Source organism: Grampus griseus (assembly GCF_964374135.1).
Source record: "Grampus griseus genome assembly, chromosome: 16".
In the NCBI taxonomy this organism is placed as follows: Eukaryota; Metazoa; Chordata; class Mammalia; order Artiodactyla; family Delphinidae; genus Grampus; species Grampus griseus.
The window spans coordinates 26,503,397-26,528,005 of NC_139010.1; the positions used below are offsets into that span (position 1 = coordinate 26,503,397).

Sequence of the window (24,609 nt, forward strand, 5' to 3'; positions counted from 1 at the left end):
ATGGTTTTCTCAGGGTATATGCCCAGTGGGATTGCTGGGTCATATGGTAGTTCTATTTGTAGTTTTTTAAGGAACCTCCATACTGTTCTCCACAGTGGCTGTACCAATTCACATTCCCACCAGCAGTGCAAGAGTGTTCCCTTTTCTCCACACCCTCTCCAGCATTTATTGTTTGTAGATTTTTTGATGATGGCCATTCTGACCGGTGTGAGATGATATCTCATTGTAGTTTTGATTTGCATTTCTCTAATGATTAATGATGTTGAACAATCTTTCATGTGTTTGTTGGCAGTCTGTATATCTTCTTTGGAGAAATGTCTGTTTAGGTCTTCTGCCCATTTTTGGATTGGGTTGTTTGTTTTTTTGTTATTGAGCTGCATGAGCTGCTTATAAATTTTGGAGATTAATCCTTTGTCAGTTGCTTCATTTGCAAATATTTTCTCCCATTCTGAGGGTTGTCTTTTGGTCTTGTTTATGGTTGCCTTTGCTGTGCAAAAGCTTTGAAGTTTCAGTAGGTCCCATTTGTTTATTTTTGTTTTTATTTCCATTTCTCTAGGAGGTGGGTCAAAAAGGATCTTGCTGTGATTTATGTCATAGAATGTTCTGCCTATGTTTTCTTCTAAGAGTTTGATGGTTTCTAGCCTTAGATTTAGGTCTTTAATCCATTTTGAGCTTATTTTTGTATATGGTGTTAGGGAGTGATCTAATCTCATATTTTTACATGTACCTGTCCAGTTTTCCCAGCACCACTTACTGAAGAGGCTGTCCTTTCTCCACTGTACATTCCTGCCTCTTTTATCAAAGATAAGGTGACCATATGTGCGTGGGTATATCTCTGGGCTTTCTATCCTGTTCCATTGATCTATCTTTCTGTTTTTGTGCCAGTACTATACTGTCTTGATTACTGTAGCTTTGTAGTATAGACATTTCTCCAAAGAAGATATACAGACTGCCAAAAAACACATGAAAGGATGCTCAACATCACTAATCATTAGAGAAATGCAAATCAAAACTACCATGAGGTATCACCTCACACCAATCAGAATGGCCATCATCAAAAAATCTACAAACAATAAATGGTGGAGAGGGTGTGGAGAAAAGGGAACCCTCTTGCACTGTTGGTGGGAATATAAATTGATACAACCACTGTGGAGAACAGTATAGAGTTTCCTTAAAAAACTACAAATAGGGGCTTCCCTGGTGGCGCAGTGGTTGAGAGTCCGCCTGCCGATGCAGGGGACACGGGTTCGTGCCCCGGTCTGGGAAGACCCCACATGTCGCGGAGTGGCTGGGCCCGTGAGCTATGGCCACTGAGCCTGCGCGTCCGGAGCCTGTGCTCCGCAACGGGAGAGGCCACAACAGTGAGAGGACCGCATACAGCAAAAAAAAAAAAAAAAAAAAAAAAAAAAACTACAAATAGAACTACCATATGACTAAGCAATCCCACTACTGGGCATATACCCTGAGAAAACCATAATTTAAAAAGAGTCATGTACTACAATGTTCATTGCAGCTCTATTTACAATAGCCAGGACATGGAAGCAACCTAAGTGTCCATCAACAGATGAGTAGATAAAGAAGATGTGGCACATATATACAATGGAATATTACTCAGCCATAAAAAGAAACGAAATTGAGTTATTTGTAGTGAGGTGGATGAAACTAGAGTCTGTCATACAGAGTGAAATAAGTCAGAAACAGACAAACAAATACTGTATGCTAACACATATATGTGGAATCTAAAAAAAAAAAAGATTCTGAAGAACCTAGGGGCAGGACAGGAATAAAGACTCAGACAGAGACAAAGGACTTGAGGACACGGGGAGGGGGAAGGGTAAGCTGGGACGAAGTGAGAGAGTGGCATGGACATATATACACTACCAAATGTAAAATAGATAGCTAGTGAAAAGCAGTCACATAGCACTGGGAGATCAGCTCGGTGCTTTGTGACCACCTAGAGGGGTGGGATAGGGAGGGTGGGAGGGAGACGCAAGAGGGAGGAGATATGGGGATATATGTATATGTATAGCTAATTCACTTTGTTATAAAGTAGAAACTAACACACCATTGTAAAGCAATTATACTCCAATAAAGATGTAAAAAAAAAAAAGACCCCATTAAGAAAATGAATAGGAAAGCCACAGACCAGGAAGCTGTTCACAAAATATACATCTGATATAGGACTTATATTAGAATATACCAAGAAATTCCACAATTCAATAAGACAAGCAAACTTATAAAAATGGGTAAAAGATTTGAACAGACACTTCACCAAAGAAGATATCTGAATGATGAGAACACAAAAAGTTGCTCAATAGCAGAGGTCATCAGGGAAGTACAAATGAATAACACAATGAGGGGACTTCCCTGGTGGTCCAGTGGTTAAGAATCTGCCTTCCAATGCAGGGGACATGGGTTCGATCCCTGGGTGGGGAACTAAGGTCCCATACGCCACAGTGCAACTAAGCCCACGCGCTGCAACTACTGAGCATGCAAGCCACAACTAGAGAGCCTGAGTGCTGCAACTCCAGAGCTCACGTGCTCTGGAGCCCTCGTGCCACAACTACAGAGCCCACGCACTCTGGAGCCTGTACGCCACAACCAGAGAATCTTCGCACTGCAAATACTGAGCCTGCATGCTGCAACTACTGAGCCTGCGTGCCACAACTAGAGAGAGAAGCCCGCACACCTTAATGAAGAGCCCGCGTGCTGCAACAAAAGTTCCTGCATGCCACAACGAAGATCCCACGTGCTGCAACAAAGACCCAACGCAGCCAAAAATAAAACAAAAAAATAAATGTTAAAAAAACCCAAACAAACATAAGATACCTTTATATACATTCCAGAATCACAAGAATTAAAAAAGACTGATACCACCAACTGTTGACAAGAATGTGGAACCACTTGAACCGCTGTACATTTTTAGTGGGAGTATAAAAAAGATACACTATGAAAAAGGGTCTGAAAGTTTTTTTTATAAACGAAATACCTTTCTCTGGACACAGCAATTTACTCCTAGGTATTTATCCAAGAAAAATGAAAATACATGTCCTCAAAAAGACTAACATAAGAATGTTCATAGTGGCTTGATTCAAGATAGTCAATAACTAGAAACAGCCAAGTTGTCCAACAGAAGAGTGGATAAACAAATTGTGGTGTATTCATACAGTGGATTACTATTCATAAAAAAGGAACAAACTACTGTACATGCAACAACATGGGTGGATCTCAAGCACACGCTGAGAGAAACTTTAGAAAGAGTGTACATTGTATAATTCCATTTGTGTGAAGTTCTAGAACAGACAAAATTAATCTATGGTGGAAAAATACACAGAATTAAGATTGCCTCATGATAACCAGGGCAGAAATTGACTGTGAAAGGGCACAAGGGAACTGTAAAAATCTACTGAACTTCAATTAATATTCATGCTGAAGTATTCGAGAGTGAAGTACTTATGTCTCTAACTTAACTTTGAATGCGTCAAAAATTAAGAGAGATTGATAATCAGAAGGATGAATATATGCATAGATATTCTATCAAGAAAATATAGCAAAATATTCATTGAGGTGGATATATGGATGTTCTCTGAATAATTATTTCAACTGTTATGTATGCTTGAAATTTTTCATAATAAAATATTGGGGAAAAAACTGTTTTCAATTCCTCTGCTCTCTCACATTGACTGTACAAACTGGAACTGAATTTGTATGAAGTAAGCCAATAGGGGGTGCTATTTTCAGAATCATGATTTTATCTTTTAAAGAAAAACACAAAAACTTTAACATGAAAAACAAAACAAACCATTCCTTCTCAACAAAGAATGAATTACAATTAACAGCAACTTTAGCTTCACATTATATATGTCATAACTCTGGCTCTAAAGAGAGAATTTCTGAATTTCATTCACTGTGCCTCAGCTTAGATGCCTGTTTCCAAGACTAATCATTTAAAGATGGGAATCTGCCTTGACTATATAGCCTTTAGCACAAGACAATATATTTGCTGAATTTGGCCTCCCAGAGTGAAATGCAAGGCTCATACAGTGTCAACAAAACAAATCAAAAAACAATGTCAAGAAAAATTCACGTATTACTGTTTAGGACGGGTAGTCACCTAATAGATTACAGATTCAGTGTTTATAGTGTCAAGAAAAAAATTTTGGGTTTCATTACCTTTATCAAGAGATGCCCCAGCCATATGGTAAAAGCTCAATGCAGTGTCTACATCATTAATGTTCTTTAAGAAAGTAAAGAAGTTCTCCACTTCCTGAAATGTCAGACCCTGAAAGAAGAAAGACAGTTAAGTAAGGCAGGAACCTGTACAAAAAGCAGCATAAAAATGCAGAAAACTAGGCAGTTATTCATGCCTATAAATCAGAAATTTATGCTATGTCTAGAACAGAGACTCAACAAATTAGTCAAGGAATGTCAAATTTGTACACAACAGGGGAACAAAACTCTGGTATTTTACCCTGAGAAATGCATGTTGGCTAATTGCTTTCCCTTCATATGTAAAATCTGACATGAAGCTGTTTAAAGTTATGGCTGGATATCTTTAAAGAAAATATTTCTAACTATACCCTCCAATTATTCACAATATCTGTTGTGACACTTCCTAAATGAGCTGTAGCCACTTGATCTGTTATACATCGTAACAAGTAAGACCCATCAGGACTTCCATTTTAATAATCTACTCATAGGCCAGTCAAGCTTTTTGAGGCTTAAGCTAATTGAAGAACCACCAAAGCCAGTAATATACATGGGAACGGTTTCAGCATTTAGCAGAACCCAAGCAACTGGGAAAGTTGTTCATTATCTCAATTTAAAAGCTACTAATGAAGCAATCTGCCATGTGACTTTAATCTGATGAAAGTCTGTGAATGAGGAAATTCTTTTCAAAAGCTGGTCAAAGATTTGCTGATCTTTGATGCTACTTTCTATGATGGCTCAAGAGAGTAGTCGGATAAACAGGGATTAGAGGGAGGAAGATTTGTCCTATATGCCTGTTTCCCATTTCTCACATGCTGTGATGGAAATGAATACAATCTCTAAGAAATGAGTAACACTGGGGAGACACTGAGGTTAACGCCTTCTAATGAAGCATCAGGTCCTCTTATGGACTGCAGATGTTGACGGGCTTCTACTCAGTACTGATCCTCTTCCGATCTCCATTTCCCCAAACTACAGAGCCCAGGAATCCACATAGGTAACTCAGTAAAAAGGAAACCTTAATATAGACAATCTATAGCACATTCCTGGTACTCTCCAAACTGGCCAATGGTATCTTTCTCATTTCATCAATCAAACTAAAAGCTAAAATACTGTGTGTATGATTATGTCACATGATCGTTTTAGTTTTTCTCCTTAGAATCATAGAACTTAAAATTTTTTTAATTGTGGAATATGATGACCATATAGAAAGGTGCATAAAACAAACTGTTGTAAAATGAACACCCATAAGATCTCGATTCAGGTCAAGAAACAGACAATTATCAGCATCCCAGAAATCTCCCTCTCTTCCCCAACGTGACTCTTCCCAGTTATGAGCCTCTTCTCCTCCCAGTGATAACTACTGCGACTTTTAGAATATTCATTTCCTTGCTTTTCATAAAAAATAGCTTTACTATCTATTTATGCATCCTTAGACATATGTTTAAGGAATTTAAGTATGTCTGTTTAATTTTATAAATGGAACCATGCAATATGTATTCTATTATATATGGATTCTCTCTTTAAGATTTTTCAATGTTTTTGTGTATATCTGTAGTTCATTCATTTTTATTGCTGTAAATATTCCATCGTGTGACTATACTATTCGGGCTATTTCCAGTTTTTGGCAATTACGAACGGTTGTCCATCTGTATTTAAGCATTCATTCAAACATTTATGGAGCAACTACTATATACCAAGTTCCATAACTTCTGGCAGTGAAAAAGGCCTATATTAAATAATTCTGCCCCAACTTGAGGTCATTCTCTTTTTTTTTTTTTGGCGGTACGTGGGCCTCTCACTGTTGTGGCCTCTCCCGTTGCGGAGCACAGGCTCCGGACGCGCAGGCTCAGCGGCCATGGCTCACGGGCCTAGCTGCTCCGCGGCACGTGGGATCTTCCTGGACCAGGGCACGAACCCGCGTCCCCTGCATCGGCAGGCGGACTCTCAACCACTGCGCCACCAGGGAAGCCCTGAGGTCATTCTCTTAAGGTCATTCTCAGAGGTAGGGTTCATTCCTTGTACAAATGCCATAGTATGCTATCTAATGTAAGCACTAGGCTAGAAACAACATTATAAGAGGGAAGAATTCCACTGGAACAGAAACACAGGTTTTACAATATCACCTGCTTGTGGATGGATACACTAATACCATCTTCTCTTCCTCTCCATCTAAAGATGTGCAGAGGTGGGAACAACCCAAGTGTCCATCGATATATGAATGGATAAACAGAATGTGGTGTATACATATAATGGAATAGTATTCAGCCTTTAAGAGGAAAGACATTCTGATACATGCCACAACAAGGATGAACCTTGAAGACATTATGCCAAGGGAAATAATCCAGCCACAGAAGGACAAATGCTGTATGATTCCACTTATACGAGGTACCTAGAGCAGTTAAATTCATAGAGACAGAGAGTAGAATGGTGGTTTCTAGGGGTGGGCGGCAGGGGATAATGGGGAATTATTGTTTAATGGGTATGGAGTTTCAGTTTGGGAAGATGAAAAAAGTTCTGGGGATGAATGGTGGTGGTGTTCTTTGCACAGCAGTGTATACTTACTGCTACTAAACCATTTAAAAATGGTTAAAATGGTAAATTTTGTTATGTATATTTTACCACAATTTAAAAAAAGACACGCTAAAGCTTTTCTACTTCTTTTTATTAGGGTGTGAATTTCCACAGGCGAGGTAAGGATAGGGGTCTGAGTTTATGAAAGGGTTTTTAAGGCTAAAAGGTTGACATAAAATTCCTAAAACAGAAAGGGCATGGTAAAGGAATTGCATCCCACTCTGATAAACAACCTCTGATGTATGTTAGTTAATTTATTGTGAAACATCAAATGCTCAAGACCACAGTGCTTATGTTGAGAATTATTTGAGAACAGATATAAGAATCTGAACTGAGTGGTTATTCATTTGATGATTTAGAAAAACAGTGGAATACAACTCATACTATGTCATTATTAAATAAAAATGTGTAACATTTTGCCTTTTATTACATAGATATAATAAAAAATATTTATCGAGCACTATGCCAGGAACAGTGAGGAAAATAAAATTACATTGGACATGGGCCTCCTTAAAGAAAAGATGATGCCATTCACGAAATTCTTATTTCTTGGTAATTACCTTAGTAAAAAATCCAGAGGTCTATTAGAATAAAGCTAGAATAAGACTATAGCATGAGGTTCGTGGATAGAAAGTGCAAAGATAGTCTTTTTGCAAGTTGAGTTGCTCAGACTTAGAAGGCTACAGTTTAAGCACAATCTATTGTCAGGTGACTTGAACTGCAGACATAGTAGTGAAAAGGAAATATCCTTCTCTGAGGCTTGGCATTAAAGGGATTTTTTTTTTTTTTTGACATACTATGGCGAAGTGGAAGAAGCAGGAGTTATTTTATTCTGTGACTAACTGTTCAACAAACCAGTTATCTATCTATCTTTGGAAAGAAGAACATATTTAAGACTGGGCTCTAAATAACTAAAAAAAGAAGATAAAATTAACAGTACTTTGACAATAGAAGTACTTCTTTATGTTGTTTAAAAATGAATTTAACATTAGAGAAGTTGTTAAACAAGCAAATAGAATTGCCTTTCAAAACTAAAAGCAACTGATAAAATGTTTAGGAGAAAACAGAAAATCTTCATGACCTTGGGTAAGGCAAAGAGTTTTTAGATATGACACCAAATGCACAATCCATAAAAGAAAAAAAATTGATAAATTAGATTTCATCAAGATTAAAAACTTTTGTGCTTTAAAATACTGAGAAAATAGACAAATCACAGACTGGGAGAAAATATTTAAAAATCATATATCTGATAAAGGATTTGTATCCAGAATTATATAAAGAACTCTTACAACTCAATGAGATCATAACAATAAACCAATTAAAAAAAAGATTTGAATAGACATCTTCCAAACAAGATATATGAATGGCTAGTAAGTACATGAAACAATGCTCCGGATCATCATTCATTAGGGAAATGCAAATTAAAATCACAATGAGATACCACTACATACTTATCATTGGGTTGGCCAAAAAGTGCCTTTGGTTTTCAAGTGAAAATAAAAGACCCATTTTTCATTTTCACCACAAACTTTATTGCACAACATATTCACCATTTTGTTCCACTACCTTCTGCCATTTCTCAGGCAACTTCGTAATTCCATCTGCCCAAAACTTTTTTTTTTTGGTCTGCATTCAGTCTTCATTGCTGTGCGCGGGCTTTCTCTAGTTGCGGCGAGTGGGGGCTACTCTTCGTCGCGGTGCGCGGGCTTCTCATTGCAGTGGCTTCTCTTGTTGCGGAGCACGGGCTCTAGATGCGTGGGCTTCAGTAGTTGCAGCACACTGGCTCAAGAGCGCATGGGCTTCAGTAGTTTTGGCATGCGGGCTCAGTAGTTGTGGCTCGCGGGCTCTAGAGCGCAGGTTCAGTAGTTGTGGAGCACAGGCTTAGTTGCTCTGTGTCATCTTCCCGGACCAGGGATCGAACCCGTGTCCCCTGCATTGGCAGGCGGATTCTTAACCACTGCACCACCAAGGAAGTCCCTTCCCAAAACTTTTTATCTTTTTGAGCAAAGAACTGTTCCAGGTGCCTTTTATAGTCTTCCACGGAATTGAAATTTTTTCCATTAAGATCTGAATAAATGGAAATCCGAAGGTGCAATGTCTGGTGAATACGGCAGATGAACTGGAACTTCCCAGCCAAACTGTAACAGTTTTTGCCTGGTCATCAAAGGAACATGTCGTCTTGAGTTATCCTGATGGAAGATTATGTGTTTTCTGTTGACTAATTCTGGATGCTTTTCATCGAGTGCTGCTTTCAGTTGTTCTAATTGGGAGCAGCACTTGTTGTAATTAATCGTTTGCTTTTCCGGAAGGAGCTCATAATAGAGGACTCCCTTCTAATCCCACCATATATACACATCACCTTCTTTGGATGAAGACCGGCCTTTGGTGTGGTTGGTGGTGGTTCATTTAGCTTACCCCATGATCTCTTCCGTTCCACATTATTGTACAGTACCCACTTTTTTTTTTTTTCTTTTCTTTTTTGCGGTACGCAGGCCTCTCACTGTTGTGGCCTATCCTGTTGCGGAGCACAGGCTCCGGATGCGCAGGCTCAGCAGCCACGACTCACGGAACTAGCTGCTCCGCGGCATGTGGGATCTTCCCAGACCGGGGCACGAACCCGTGTCCCTTGCATCGGCAGGCGGACTCTCAACCACTGCGCCACCAGGGAAGCCCTACAGTATCCACTTTTCATCGCCCATCACAATTTGTTTTAAAACAGAATGTTTTTATGTTTAAGTAGAGAATCACACGTGGAAATACGGTCAAGGTTTTTTTCGCTGAACTTTATGGAACCCAAACATCAAAGTGATTAACATAACAAGCTAGTGCAAATGACTACATTATTATATGAATGCATTTATATGAAATTTCCAGAAAAGGCAAATCTATAGAGACAGAGGAAGATTTATGGTCGTGTAAGGCTATGGCAGAAATGGGGATTGACTGCAAACTAGCATGAGGGATCTTTTTGGGGTGATTGAGATCTTCTAAAACTAGATTGCAATGATGATTGCCTAACTCTATAAATTTACTAAAAATAATTGATGGGTAAACTGGTGAATTGTACACTTAAAATAATTTATATATACTTTATGATATATAGATTATACCTCAATAAAACTGTTAAAAAATAAAAAGCAGTTATAGTAGAATGAGAAGAGGGGGAAGGAAAATTTGGCTTCCTCTGGAGTCAGCTCTAAAGCCAGATATCTAGTGCTGACAGGCCATAGGTAGTACAAACACATTGTAACGGTGATTTCTTGCCTTGTCTTTTAATTGGTCATAGCAAATCCATCTGCCAAGAATCAATCTAATTGCCTGAGCTCTCTCTGTGGCCCATTAAAAAAATAAGTCTCCTTCCTTCTTCCTTCTATGCTATGTTTCTCACCAATCTAATCTCTCATCTGCTCCATTTTCTGCTTAGTTTTTAAAAACATTTAAATTATTTTTACACCAGGTAATATATGGATATGGTACAAAATGTTACACAGCACCAAGTAATTCTTCCTTTCCCTTGTCATCCAGTCTCCCTCCCTACATGTGGTCACTGTCACCAATTTCTTGGGTACCTTTTCAGAGATGTTTCTGTACTTGTCTTGCTCCAATAAAGCATTTCCCCATTGCAAAGTGCAGACTTTTCTTCAACTGGTTGGTGTCTGGCAGCAGGGGGAAATTACACCATTTCCATTACTTACATTTCTATAAGAACCTAATAGTCCTGAAACATCACTTTCTTCATATGTTCATTCCTCCTGCTGACAAAATATCAGTGACATCCACTGTCAACTGGAAAGACCACAAACTTCTTAGCCTAGTATACAAGGTCCTCTACAATCTGATTCCATAATTTACCTTTCTAGCTATCTCACTAAGAACCTATAGGTTAGAGTATAGCAACACTGTTTTTCTTGTTTCCTCTAAACCTTTCTGCTTATTCAAATCATGGAGAATAAACAGTGACAATAAACAGGTTCATTAGTAGGAAGATTATGGATTCTGGAATGAGACAGTCCTGGCTTTGAATCCTAGTGCCACCTCTTAAGACACTGTGTGAACTCAGACAAATAACTAAGGCTCAGAAAAAGTATTTTTCATCTCAAAAATGGGGATTCTATCCACCAAGCAGGATGTGATAATTAGGGAGAAGATAAGTAAAATGCCTAGTACATAAAAAGTACTCAGTAAATAGTAGGGCCAAGTCCTTAGTAAGCTGGCAGGCTCATTACTATAGAGCCAGCGGCAGTGAATTTACTCAGTTATGCTCTGAAATACACTCTCTTCTCTGGTATGTGTAGGGCCTTGAGGGATAGGAAATAGGGAAAAGGTTGAGGTATATGAAACTAATTGTGTGTGGGGAAAACCAAAAATAAAACAGGGGAAAAAATCCGTAAAATTAAATCTCTTAATAGTAATTCACAGTTTAGTACTCCTTTGGGGGAAGTAAAGGTTTCAAAGCTAATCAGTAAAACAAAGCAAATCAGTAGAGTTCTAATCTTTTTTTAGTTTAAGGGTCACACCTCGGGTGCTATACATAGTGGCTTTGGTGGGCACCCAATAATTGAGTTAGAGTTTTTCAAGGGCTCTGCTAGCAATGTTTCTAGAATCTGATATCCTCTGAAGACCACAATGTGGTTCAAATATCTGTGAGAATATGTGAACAGAGGAGCCCACATGAATATTATCCACAGAAAACATGAAAAGTTAATAATCTAATAGTTTTATTAAAATTGTTTTTTTAAGTACTAACTCTACTTAATGGCTAGTAGCAAGATTAATAAATAATGCTATACACAAAGACTGCTGAGGATAGGGCTGTAAGAGGAATCACATAGCAAAAGCAAATACCTTTATAACCTCTGTTTGTCAAAATCCTACTCTGCCTTTCAGGCAAAGTTCAAATTGTACCTCCTCCAAGGTACAAGAATTCTTACTTAGTCTCTTCAGCTGGTTCTAATCTTTCTCATTGATGCTCCCAAAAGATCTCATTATCTTTATTAGGGTACTTAATATACATTCATCAATGCATTTGACAAACATTTGCCTATGCAACATCGTATAGAGGATGGCAAAGATGAGTAAGACAGTGCTCTCAAGAGGCTCAAAGTTGAGTGAGTTGTCTTGTGCCATAATTGTTTATTATCTCTCTCCCTCCACCTAAGGGCAGAGACTTGGTTTTGCTCATTCCTGTGTTCCCAATATTTAGAAGAGTGCCTGGCACATGGTGGATGCTCAATAAATACTGAATATGAAATTATATAGTTCTTTGCATACATCTATTTTTTACTAAACTATTACAGATAGGTGATGGTTTTATCTTTCACCTTTCTCACAGCACCTGGCTTTGTGTCTTGAACATAGCAATGTCTGCCACTGAACTGTAATTTTCAATTCATCCTTGAGTGGATTTGCTAAAGTTTGCAGTTTCTGCACTCTTTTTTTTTTTTTTTTTTTTTTGCGGTAAGCAGGCCTCTCACTGCCGTGGCCTCTCCCGTTGCGGAGCACAGGCTCCAGACGCACAGGCTCAGCAGCCATGGCTCACGGGCCCAGCCGCTCCACGGCATGTGGGATCTTCCCAGACCGGGGCACGAATCCGTGTCCCCTGCATCGGCAGGCGGACTCTCAACCACTGTGCCACCGGGGAAGACCAGTTTCTGCACTCTTAACCATAGAGAACGACCACTGTGAATTATACTTATGAAGTCTCAGAAAACTCTGTCTTTCTTTTAATGAGGAGAAGAAGGTAATTTGGAGGATGGAAAGTAAAAGAAAAGTTAAAGTTGAGTCAGATTTGACCTAGAAGAAAAAGTCACAGAAAAAAAAGATACTGAGGGGAATGGGGACAATCTGATAGAGGATAGGGACTAAACTTTAAAACAAAGCAAAAACAAAACATGTTTCTCAGAAAGCAAAAAAAGAAAGAAAGAGAAGAAAAATCTGTCTTTGTTAAGTAAGAAACATGGCAGTTACCCAGAGCATGAATAGAGTAATTTTTCCAGGCATGGCAGGTTCCCCAATTCTTCCAGCTATTACTCAGGAACAAAACTAGAGATGCTGATGGAGCAAGCCTAACTGCACATTAGAACCACCTGGGGAGACTTTTAAGAACTATTGATGCCTGGACTCACCCACTGAGCTTCTTATGTAGTTACTTTGAAGAGGGTCCCAGCACCACTTTTGTGAAAAATTCACCAAGCGAGCCTACTGGGAGACCAGGTCTAAAGCACCGCTTTACAGCAAGAGTATGGTTAGGAGAAATAGAATTTTGCTAGAGAAGGGACAAGATCTGTAATAGGAAGCCCTGGATTTTATTAGTCCAGACTCTGGGTGGATCATTAATTTCTCTTTCTCTCTGTCTCTATATTTTCAAAGGTGAAATGAGATCTAACAAAGCTGTTAGAAACACAAAAAAGAAAAATGGCTGTGAAGCACTGCATAGTAATAAAGTAATACACAAATATTTATTTAATGCCACCACTAGGACCTTCAATCTTTTAGGTCTGGTTTCATATTTTGTACAGAACCCCACACAGAAAATGATTAACATGTGCCAAATGAAAACACATTTTCATGTTAACAAATCCAAAGTGGAACAAAAGAAGCAATTAGGAAGCAGACAGTGATCCCCCTATAATGGGAAATGGTCCCAGAGAGATGGGCTGGTAACCTTAGGAGCAAAGGCCCGTCATTAACTCTCATTTTAGTTAACTGCTATATTCACAAACTATTTAATCAACACGAGAGTACAGTCAATCTCAATCTCCCTGCTAAGGCAGGCTAGAAATTCTGGGCCAGAAATAATTTAGCACCCCAGATTTACATCATCTGACAAAATCTGTCCTTTCATTTCAGGGCTCTTTTGCAAGGTCTTCAGGTCTTAAATTAACTCCTGCCAAAGCTAAAATACTTTACTCCTTTAAGGGAGATGTCTCCAACACCCAATTTATTGCTTTTAAATATAAATTCACAACAAAACATGAATTAGCCTATCATGATAGATAATTATTTTAAGGTCAAATCAATGTCTGGACTAAACTTTAAAAATAGGTCTGGTCAAAAGAAAGGAGTGTTCCCCATAAAATCCACCTGTATTTGCAATTAATTTTCTGAATTACAATTTCCAACAGATATGAGCTGGGTACTAGGTAGTGTAGGAGTTCTCTCTGGGAGAAAAGCATTGTCCTCTGTCACTTTCTGTTAATGACTCTTCCTCCATAGCCAAGGGAACACCTTGGGCGGGACTGAACTCAGAGAAGCTGACACTTTTTCTCAGAATCCAGCCTGTTCTCAGTTGCAGTCCACAGCCTGTTCAGAGGTCCGTTTAGCTTTTCAACATCCAAGACAAGGAGGAAAAAGTCTAGCTGATAAGAATTGTTTTCCACCAACTTGGGGCGATGCTATTCATGCAAGATTTCATGCACGAAGACTAATAACTAAGAAAACTGAGACAAGCACTAGCAATCCTATTTCTTATTTTCAGTTACTGAGTCTTTAAAGCTTAGAGTCTGCATCTAGGATAAGGCTCTTCAATTCATGAGGCCAGGAATGTTAAGTGATTTGTCTAATGTCCACAGAAATCTCTGAGGCAGGACTTGAACTCATCTTCTAGCTCCATGTCTACCACACCACGCTACCTTGGCAATCCCTCATGGAACATGTTTAGTGCCAGGTCAGTTTCCCAGTCATGGCCAAATGGTAACTGTTGTCAGGTGGAAAGGGTATTGAATTGAGAATGAGATCTGGGTTCTAGCCCTTGCATTGCTCTGTGTGTGTGTGTGTGTGTGTGTGTGTGTGTGTGATCTTTAAGAGATCTGGCCTCTTTACTAGTTTCTGGTTCAGTTTGTTCATCCCACCCCCTGGAAAACCCCACATGCTGACTCAATTCTACCATCTGCCTCTTCCTGTACGAGGTACAGCTCTGAAGGGTGTCACAGAGCAGAGCTGACAAGTGTCATCACAAATCTATGGTCTCTAATCTCAATGCTGCTCAAAAAAGGCCCAATCATCTCCTGAAATCTCTAATAATCTTATTCTCAATCTTTTTGCTTCTACGCTTGCTCCTTTCCAACTGCTCTTCATAAAGCAACTAGAGTCATCTCTTTAAACATACACACAACCATGCCATTTCACTGATCACAACCCTTTAATAGCTTCTCTTTGCACTATGAATAGAATCCCAACTTGTTCCACACCTACAAGGGCCTGCATGTTCTTGCCCCCCATCTCCCTCTCAGACCTCATCTTAGACCATTATCCTCTTTGTTAGTATGCTCCAACCACAATAGTCCCCTTTTAGTTCCTCATACATGCCAGATTCATCTTTCCTCCTTGTTATGGACTGAATGTTTGTGTCCCCCCCACCCCCAAACTCACACACTGAAGCCTTAACCCCCACTGTGGCTATATTAGGAGATGGGGTCTCTAAGAAAATAATTAAGGTTAAATGAGGTCACAAGACTGGGGCCCTGATCCTATAGGATTAGTGTCCTTACAAGAAGACACATTAGAGAGCATGCTTTCTCTCTCTGCACAAACACTAAGATCATGTGAGGACATAGCAAGAAGGTGGCTGTCTATAGGACAGGAAGAGAGCCCTCATTAGAAACCCAGTTTGCTGGCACATTGATCATGGACTTCTAGCCTCCAGAACTGTGAGAAAAGAAATTCCTGTTGTTTAAGCCACCCAATCTGTAGTATTTTGTTATAGCAACCTAAGCAGAGTAATACACTGCCTCAGAGTTTTAAACATATGCTATTTCTTCTTTCTGGAGCTTCCTCTCCATTCTTCCTCTTTCCTTCTTTTCTGCTTCCTTACTTGTTGTTCTAATATGCCTTCCAATTGGACCACTGTAATAAAACAGCTCTCCCAAAGATCATCATTTTACCAAAACCAATGGGTATTTATCATCTCATTTTACTGGACCCTTTCGGTTCCATATGACACTGTAGACCCCTTAGTTCATGAACACTCTTCTTCCTTGGCTTTGATTTCACTACTTCCTCTAGGTATTTCTCTAACCATTTCCTCAAGATTTCATTCTGGAGCTCCTTAAATGTTTCTTTTCTACTTGATCTTGCCCTTGGCTCATAGTTCTTTTCTGTTTAATATCCTCCTTGGGCAACTTCATCCATTCTTGTGGTTTTAATTCCAATAGTGTGTTGATGATTCCCAAATCTATCTCAGTCCTCTAGAGTAGATTTGAATATCCAGTTGGCTGCTAACCATCTCTGCTTGGATAGTCCACAGGCATCTTAAACTCAAGATATCTAAAAGTGAACACTTTATCTCCCTCTGTAAACCAGCCTGTCTCTTTAAATTCGCAATCTCAGTTCATGGTGCCACCCGTGGTCTGAACAAAAAACATGGGGTCATTTGGGGCTCTCCCCTCTCCCTCACTCACTGCTCTTTTTTTTTTTTCAGGTACCAGAGATAAATTGAAATCAGTCATAATTAGTCATTATTTCACTCTCATTATGTTAGTGCCTTTGCAATAACAATATGCTCCCATGGTTCCTCTTCTTCCTCTAGGCAAAGATACCTACCTTTCCCTCTTTGAAGTGCTTCTTGAGCTGCTTCTGCATGGCAGTCAACTTCTTGGACTGTACCCCACTGTAGGCCAGCAGCATGCCACCAAACTGCCTCTCGGTGATTCTCCCATCCACAGGGTCATGGCGTTCAAACTGGGAAGGGAACAGAAACAGTGTTCATGGGGTCAAATGGAAAGTACTTTGACATGGAATGTGGAATGATCAACTGTGTTGGATGGCAGAGAATAGGTGATGGCTGGGACCATATTTTGAACTATAATTCTCACCAAGATTTAAAAAAATCAGAAACAAGATTTTTGTTCTTTTTTTTTTTAAATGTATCTATTTTATTTATTTATTTTTGGCTGTGTCGGGTCTTCATTGACGTGCGTGGGCTTTCTCTAGTTGCAGCGAGTGGGGACTACTCTTCTGTTGAGGTACACAGGCTTCTCATTGCAGTGGCTTCTCTTGTTGCGGAGCATGGGCTCCAGGTGCGTGGGCTTCAGTAGTTGTGGCACGTGGGCTCAGTAGTTGTGGCTTGCAGGCTCTAGAGCACAGGCTCAGTAGCTGTGGTGCGTGGGCTTAGTTGCTCTGTGGCATGTGGGATCTTCCCAGACCAAGGCTTGAACCCTTGTCCCTTGCTTGGCAGGCGGATTCTTAACCACCGCGCCACCAGGGAAGTCCAAAGGATTTGTGTTCTTATTCCAGTTCTGCCACTAAGTTACCCAACTACTCTAAGCCTCAATTTCCTCATGGATAAAAAGAGCTGCTATAGGGACTTCCCTGGTGGCGCAGTGGTTGGGAGTCCGCCTGCCGTTGCAGGGTACACAGGTTCGTGCCTCGGTCCGGGAAGATCCCACGTGCCGTGGAGCGGCTGGGCCCGTGAGCCATGGTCGCTGGGCCTGTGCGTCCGGAGCCTGTGCTCCGCAACAGGAGAGGCCACAACAGTGAGAGGCCTGCATACCGCAAAAAAAAAAAAAAAAAAAAAAAAAGAGCTGCTATAACATCTTATATACCTTCTAGATGAGGAGCTTCCTTCTGGGAATAAAAACAATGTTAAAACTCCATTCAAATTCATGAGTAATAGTATTAGTAATAAGTGCTCTCTGGATCATCCATGTCCCTGCTACTCAGAGAAAACTTAAAAGCTAATTATTACAAATTTGATCAAGTATACATATGTAAAAGTCATATCAGTTCCTTGATCTGTACTTAATATTGTTATACATTCAGACCTCTAAGCATTTCAAAGAAGAGTAGTGTCTTCAGATTTCCCCCAAAATGGTAATCAAATGCTAGAACAACAACAGAGCTTGAAAAAAATGTATAGAGCGTAGGATGCCTCAATTAGACATGCATACTTATCATAAAGCTACTAAAAAATCATGAAGTGTATTTAAACATGCAGATGGAGAGGTTAAGTATAAAGGACCTCTAGCTAATCTAAGTAATATCAGAAAACTAAGATTTTCATTTACAAATGGAGAGAAGGGGCTTCCCTGGTGGCAGAGTGGTTAAGAATCCGCCTGCCAATGCAGGGGACACAGGTTCGAGCCCTGGTCAGGGAAGATCCCACATGCCGCAAAGCAACTAAGTCTGTGCGCCACAACTACTAAGCCTGCACTCTAGAGCCCGCGAGTCACAACTCCTGAAGCCCGGATGCCTAGAGCCTGTGCTCTGCAACAAGAGAAGCCACCGCAATGAGAAGCCCATGCACCGCAACGAAGGTAGCCCCAGCTCACTGCAACTAGAGGAAGCCTGTGCGCAGCAACAAAGACCCAACACAGCCAAAAATAAATAAATAAAATAAATTTAAAAATAAATAAAATAAAATAAAAATGGAGAGAAGAAAGTTATCTCAATGCCAGCTGCAGTGTTAATGATACTTATAAATGCATAAATAATAAAATGGCTAAAGACAGGCCCAGAAACCAATTAGAAAGCAAAATGATTTCAAGACGGTAAAATTTCCCCATGGTTTTATTGGAAAATATCAGTTACCAGGAAACTTTCAGATTCCTATGTGGCAGGGCATAATCCTCTTCTCCTAAGAGGGTTATATAATAGACATAAGACATGGCCAAGTAAGGTCATGTCAACAAACATTTCCTGAATGTCTACTAGTTATTTAGCAGTGTGTTAGTCATTGTGGAGTATGGGAAAGGGGAAGATTCAGTTTCTGTCCTTAGGAACTTCACCATCTAGTAACAAGATAAGATTTACACATAAGACACAAAATAAGGAAATACGTAAAGAATGAAATTCTCTCTCAATTTTTTTTTTTTTTGGCTGCACCACGCAGCATGCAGAATCTTAATTCCCCAACCAGGGATCAAACCCATGGCCCCTTTAGTGGAAGTGCAGAGTCCTAACCACTGGACCTGCAGGGAATTCCCCTCTCTGTTTTTATTTCCTCGGTTAGCTTGGTAAGTTGATATACACCTTAGTTTGTCTCCTCACCGGTCAGACTTATGTCAGTGAGCAAGACACAGAATTACATTTTAACAACAGCAATCACTTACTGAAAATGTACTACAAGCCAGGTACTTCACCCATATATTCTTTCATTTAATCACTGTAACAACCTCGTGGAGTAGGTATTATGAGCTCCATTTTACAGATGAGAAAACTGAGCGAACATGAAGTTAGAGCTCAGAGTCAAACGCGGCTCTATCTGGATCCAAAGACTGTATCTCAATATCATACTATTTCCTCCTTTTAAGCAGTAGTACATATTCATCCTATAGGATAGCATTATGTTGTTTTGGATAAACTTATAAAGCAATGGGATTTAATCATATTTGAGTGAGAAGCAAAACTACTTCCAAAGAAATCAACATCATCAATATTAAGTGAAAGCCTCATTTGTAACTCAGCCACTCAGTATTTCATGTTTGTCATACCATCACTTCTACAGAGCTGATTAATTTTTGACAGTACCAAAAGTTTTCAGGATTTAAGTTTGATTTATGATTCAGTTTACCATCCTGAAACAAAATGGAGGACTGATAAAATTTTTACAAATGGGAGTACTATCTGCAGTGTTTAAATCAGATTTGCAGTGAAATGTGATACCCCGGCCAAAGTTGGGCTTCTTCAAAGCAAGCGAAGCAAAGCTATGGTCCTAGGCTTCAACAATTTAGGGTGCTCACTTTACCTTTATCTGGGAGATTTCACAGCTGTGGAGAAATCCCATACATTTGAACTAGATGAGTTAAGCTGCATCCTACAAGATAGATTCAAGGTTGCAATGTCTCTTTTCATAGTGTTGGCAGCAGCAGCAGTGTGCTCAAGGTTTATGAAAGACTGCATTCATCTGCTCTCCACAGGTGCATAAAACCTCACCTCTGCTATGTTTCAAAGGCAGTAAAGAATTTCCAGTGGACATCCCCAAGTAACAATTCCAGTGCTCAAATCAGCATTTTTACTCATGTTCTTTGAAAACACAGACTTATCTTTTTCTATCATTATTATTATTAATATTTTGATGTGGTTGGAACCTGAAACGGCTTAAAAACTATAAAACTCAGCTCCATGTAGTATAGCCCACTTCAAAGTTTACTACCTCCTCTGTAATTTGATTTGGGGCAACAATGAAGACCTACTAGGCTAGGGAGCTTTAATAGTCGTTTCTCAAGGACCTGCATTAGGGCTAAATTTTCAAGGGCAATAGCTTGACATCATGTGGCACCATATGAATGTAATTCTCAAGGTCATGAGAGGGTCTTTGGGGAAAAACATAGGTTATTGCAAAATTATCACAGTGTAGAAAGTTCCTAATTGTATATCTGGAGGCAATTCATATGATTGGCTTGTATTTTATTTACCAAATATTGCTTGAGCATCTTAAGTTCCACTTCAGTGACAATTAAGAAATTCCATTCTATTTGATCCTGTGGCACAGAATGTGTGTGTTCCAGGACACCATCCACAATTTTCATTGCTCCTTCAGACTATACTACAAAGCTACAGTAATCCAAACAGCATACTGGCATGAAAACAGACGTAAAGCTAAATGGAACAAAATAGAGAACCCAGAAATAAACCCACACACCTGTGGTTAACTAATCTATGACAAAGGGGGTGGGAACATACAATAGAGAAAAGACCATCTCTTCAATAAGTGGTGCTGGGAAAACTAGACACATGGAGAACAAAGAGACTAGAACATTCCCTCATACCATACATAAAAATAAAGTCAAGATGGTTTAAAGACCTAAACATAAGACCTGAAACCATAAAACTCCCAGAAAAAAACACAGTTTAACATAAATTGTAACAATATTTTCTGGGATCAGTCTCCTAAGGCCAAAGGGGGAAAAAAAAAACAAAAACCAAAATCCAAAGGACCTAATTAAACTTAAATTATTTGTAAATGATGAGACCAACAAGGGATTAATATCCAAAATGTACAAACAGTCCACACAAGTCAATATCAAAAAAACCCCAAACAACCCAATCAGAAAATGGTCAGAATACCTGAATAGACATTTTTCCAAAGAAGACATACAGATGGCTAACAGGCACATGAAAAGATGCTCAACACCACTAATTATAAGAGAATTGCACAAATTGAAACCACAATGAGGTATCACTTCCCACTTGTCGGATTGGCTATCATCAAAACATTTACAAATAAGTGGTGGAGAAGGTGTGGAGAAAAGGGAACCCTCCTCCTTTACTGTTGGTGCAAATGTAAATTGGTGCAGCCACTAAGGAAACAGCATGGACGTTCCTTAAAAAACTAAAAATAGAAGTACCATATAACCCATCAATTCCACTCCTGCATATATATCTGGAAAAAATGAAAATGCTAATTCAAAAGATACATGCAACCCAATGTTCATACCAGCACTATTTACAATAACCAAGACATGGAAGCAACTCATGTGCCCATCAATAGATGACTGGATTAAGAAGATATAGTACATATATGCAATGGAATACTACTCAGCCATAAAAATAAGAATGAAATATAGTCATTTGCAGCAATGTGGGTAGACCTAGAGAACATTATATTTAGTGAAATAAGTCAGAGAAAGACAAATACTGTATGATATCACTTATATGTGGAATCTAAAAATGATACAAATGAATATATATACAGAACAGACACAGACTCAAAGATATAGAAAACAAACTTATGGTTACCAAAGGGGAGAGGAAAGGAGGGAGGGACAAATTAGGAGTATGGGCTTAACAGATACAAACTACTATGTATAAAATAGATAAACAATAAGGATATACTGTATAGGACAGGGAATTATACCCATCATCTCGTAGTAACCTATAATGGAGTATAACCTGTAAAAATACTGAATCACTGTGCTGTACACCTGAAAAGAACACAATATTGTAAATTGACTATACTTCAATAAAATTAAAAAAAAAGAAATTCCATTCTTTTGGATCCTGTGGCACAGAACAGGTGCATTCCAGCACACCACTCACCATTTGCATTGTTTCTCTGAGTCTAGGAAGAGAAATGAACAACTTAGCATTTTCTCTTCTGTGCCACTGCCACTTTCTCAAATGGATGTAAGCTGTTGGCTCCCTGTTGTTTCCCCAGGGGGCTGCAGAGCAGGCAAAGAGGGGCCAGAGAAGAGGAGCCGAAAGACTGTCTGTATGATTTTTCCTGGCTTCTTGTTCCCACCCTTGCCCCTTGTTGAGAGAAAGAACAGCTTTTTGGAAGGACAGATCGTCTATATATCCATTAGCATCTAGAGATGAAATGATTTAAGGAAGAAGGGAAGTCAGGAAGGGAAGAAAACATGTATTATAAACAAAGGCCAAAATAAGATTAGAAAAATAGTAAAAGGAAAAAGAAATCAGTATCTGCAACTGGGTCTTGATTTATTAAAGCCTTTTGAAGTTAATATATTTCAACAAATGTAAACGTCAACCTTATTCTCTTTCACAAAATTATGTTTCAGGAGACTCTGTCTATCCCTCAGAGTAAACCCTGCCCTTTTACAAGTATTTCAGAATGATAATTTTATTCATAGGCTTTTTCTAGCTTCTGAACTGTACAATTCAAGTAATGCATAGTAATCTCAAGCCACTGAGCTGAATATATCTGTTTTTCAATCTGACAGTATTTGGCTTTTGAGATCTGAACCATGTCACTGCTGCTACTACCAGGAGTCTCAGAAAAACTGTCTGTTTTGCCATCAGGAGGAAAAATGATTACAGGCAAAGTTCTCTACTGCAAACCACCCAGTGAGCATAACATACATCTCACAGTTTGAATATGAAATCTGTTTCTACAATTGGCAATGGACATCAGAGAGCCCCAGGTCAAACTGCCTGGAGCCTGCATTTTCTTGATCTTTAAATATAAGATACATCTTCACTGTCAACCCTAATATGATTGTCTTTTGGCTAAGGAAGAAGGCCTACAATTTGGAATGAAGGCAACATGGTTCAGTGCCCTGAGCAAGGACCAAAACAATCCATTAGCATCTGGGACCATGAGGTTATAGATTACCAAACTAAGCTGCTTGACTCTTCTGCTTCAAATCCAAGAATTCTTTCCATTTAAAATGGTATTTAAGGGACTTCCCTGGTGGCACAGTGGTTAAGAATCTGCCTGCCAATGCAGGGGATACAGGTTCGATCCCTGGTCTGGGAAGATCCCACACGCTGCGGAGCAACTAAGCCCATGTGCCACAACTACTGAGCCTGCACTCTACAGCCCGTGAGCTACAACAACTGAGCTCGCATGCCCCAACTACTAAGCCCACGGGCCGCAACTACTGAAGACTGCGTGGCTAGAGCCCATGCTCCACAAACGAGAAGCCACCGCAATGAGAAGCCCGCACAACACAACAAAGAGTAGCCCCTGCTTGCCGCAACTAGAGAAAGCCCGCGCGCAGCAATGAAGACCCAGTGCAGCCAAAATAATATAATAAATTAATTAATTAATAAAAAATTAAGATAAACAGGCAGAGGAGAGTCAGTGCCTTGGGGTTGAAAACAGAGCAGGCAGCTGTGTATAGTCATAATTTCAATCTAGTACAGTAATATAGGATTATCTCATTTAATTAAGAAAGTTCATGCTGGAGAGCAAATCAAGTGACTAAAAGACATGAGTACAAATCACACAGACCAGAAAAGGATTAACTTTCCAGTCTGATGGTAAAAATTAGGAAGATAACAAGACTGATGTATGAACTTAATACAGGTTAATAAAAATCAGGGTATATCTGGCTAAGGGTGTTGGAGAAAAATATTTTAAATCTGGAACAAAGGGATTCAAGGTTTGATAAGTTTGGGTTTCATTCCATACAAGGTAATATATTTAAATGACTAAGAATACAGGCTTTAGAATCAGCAAGGCCTGGGTCTGAATTTCAGCTTGAACCCACACTTGCTGCTGTGACTTACTCCCTCTAAGGCTTCTAAATCTTCCCACTAAAAAATGGAGATAATATTCACAACCTCAAAGTGCTGTAAGGATTAAATGGGATAATGTATGTAAAGAAATTAGTACAGAGTTTGGCGCATAGTTAGAATTCCAATAAATGTAGCAATTAATATTCTTATCACCATGATATCACTTCTCAGGAAAGTGCCTCAACTGATTATTCTGTTCTCAGTAGGTATTAATTAAATTCAACGTACTAGGTCTCACTTTTCTTTTCATAATTGCTTTTGGCCAGTCTCCGTTTACAGAATATTACTTTCATATTTGAAGAGCAGAAAAAGTGAATGCAACAAATTTTATTTGTTATTCACAACAGAATAATTTCAAGATTAAACTACTTAGAGGTGGCTGAAGCAGAACAACTTAAGTCCTGTAATCTGGCCATATATTACTAGACAGAAAACTTCCATAAAGGAGGTGCTCAATAAATATGTAGCCAGTGAACAGAGACAGAACACCAGGAAATTAATTCACAGCACTCTGTCCTACTGTTGAGAGGATTTCCTATCTGCGGCAAGGATTACCTCTCCATTTCTCCCTAATACCTACTTCCATGATATAGATTTCTGTAAGAATACGCTCGAGAATGTCATTTTTTTTTTTTTTTTTTTTTGGCCTCACCTGAGGCTTGTGGGATCTCAGCTTCCCAACCAGGGATTGAACCCGGGCCACAGCAGTGAAAGCCCGGAATCCTAACCACTAGGCCACCAGGGAACTCCCGAGAATGTCATTAAATATGGCTAATCAGTAACATATTTGAGTGCTTACTAACTTGCCAGGTGCTGTCCTAGGAACTTACCTGATGTAATCCTCACAATGTTATATAACAGGTATTATTGTTGTTGTTGTTTTATTTTATAGACATGGACACAAAA

At 39.3% G+C, this 24,609-nt stretch overlaps 1 protein-coding gene across 3 annotated transcripts in view; it reads right to left on the reverse strand.

Moving 5' to 3' along the window:
* MICU1 (mitochondrial calcium uptake 1) overlaps positions 1–24,609 on the reverse strand; it is a 205,996-nt gene that overhangs the window by 34,726 nt on the left and 146,661 nt on the right. For all 3 annotated transcript variants that reach the window (XM_082673275.1, XM_082673274.1, XM_082673276.1), the window contains 2 exons: positions 16,324–16,461; positions 4,174–4,282 (listed from right to left, as the gene is read on the reverse strand). In XM_082673275.1, the coding sequence (XP_082529401.1) occupies positions 4,174–4,282; positions 16,324–16,461 (247 nt within the window). The remainder of the gene's footprint in view (positions 1–4,173; positions 4,283–16,323; positions 16,462–24,609) is intronic.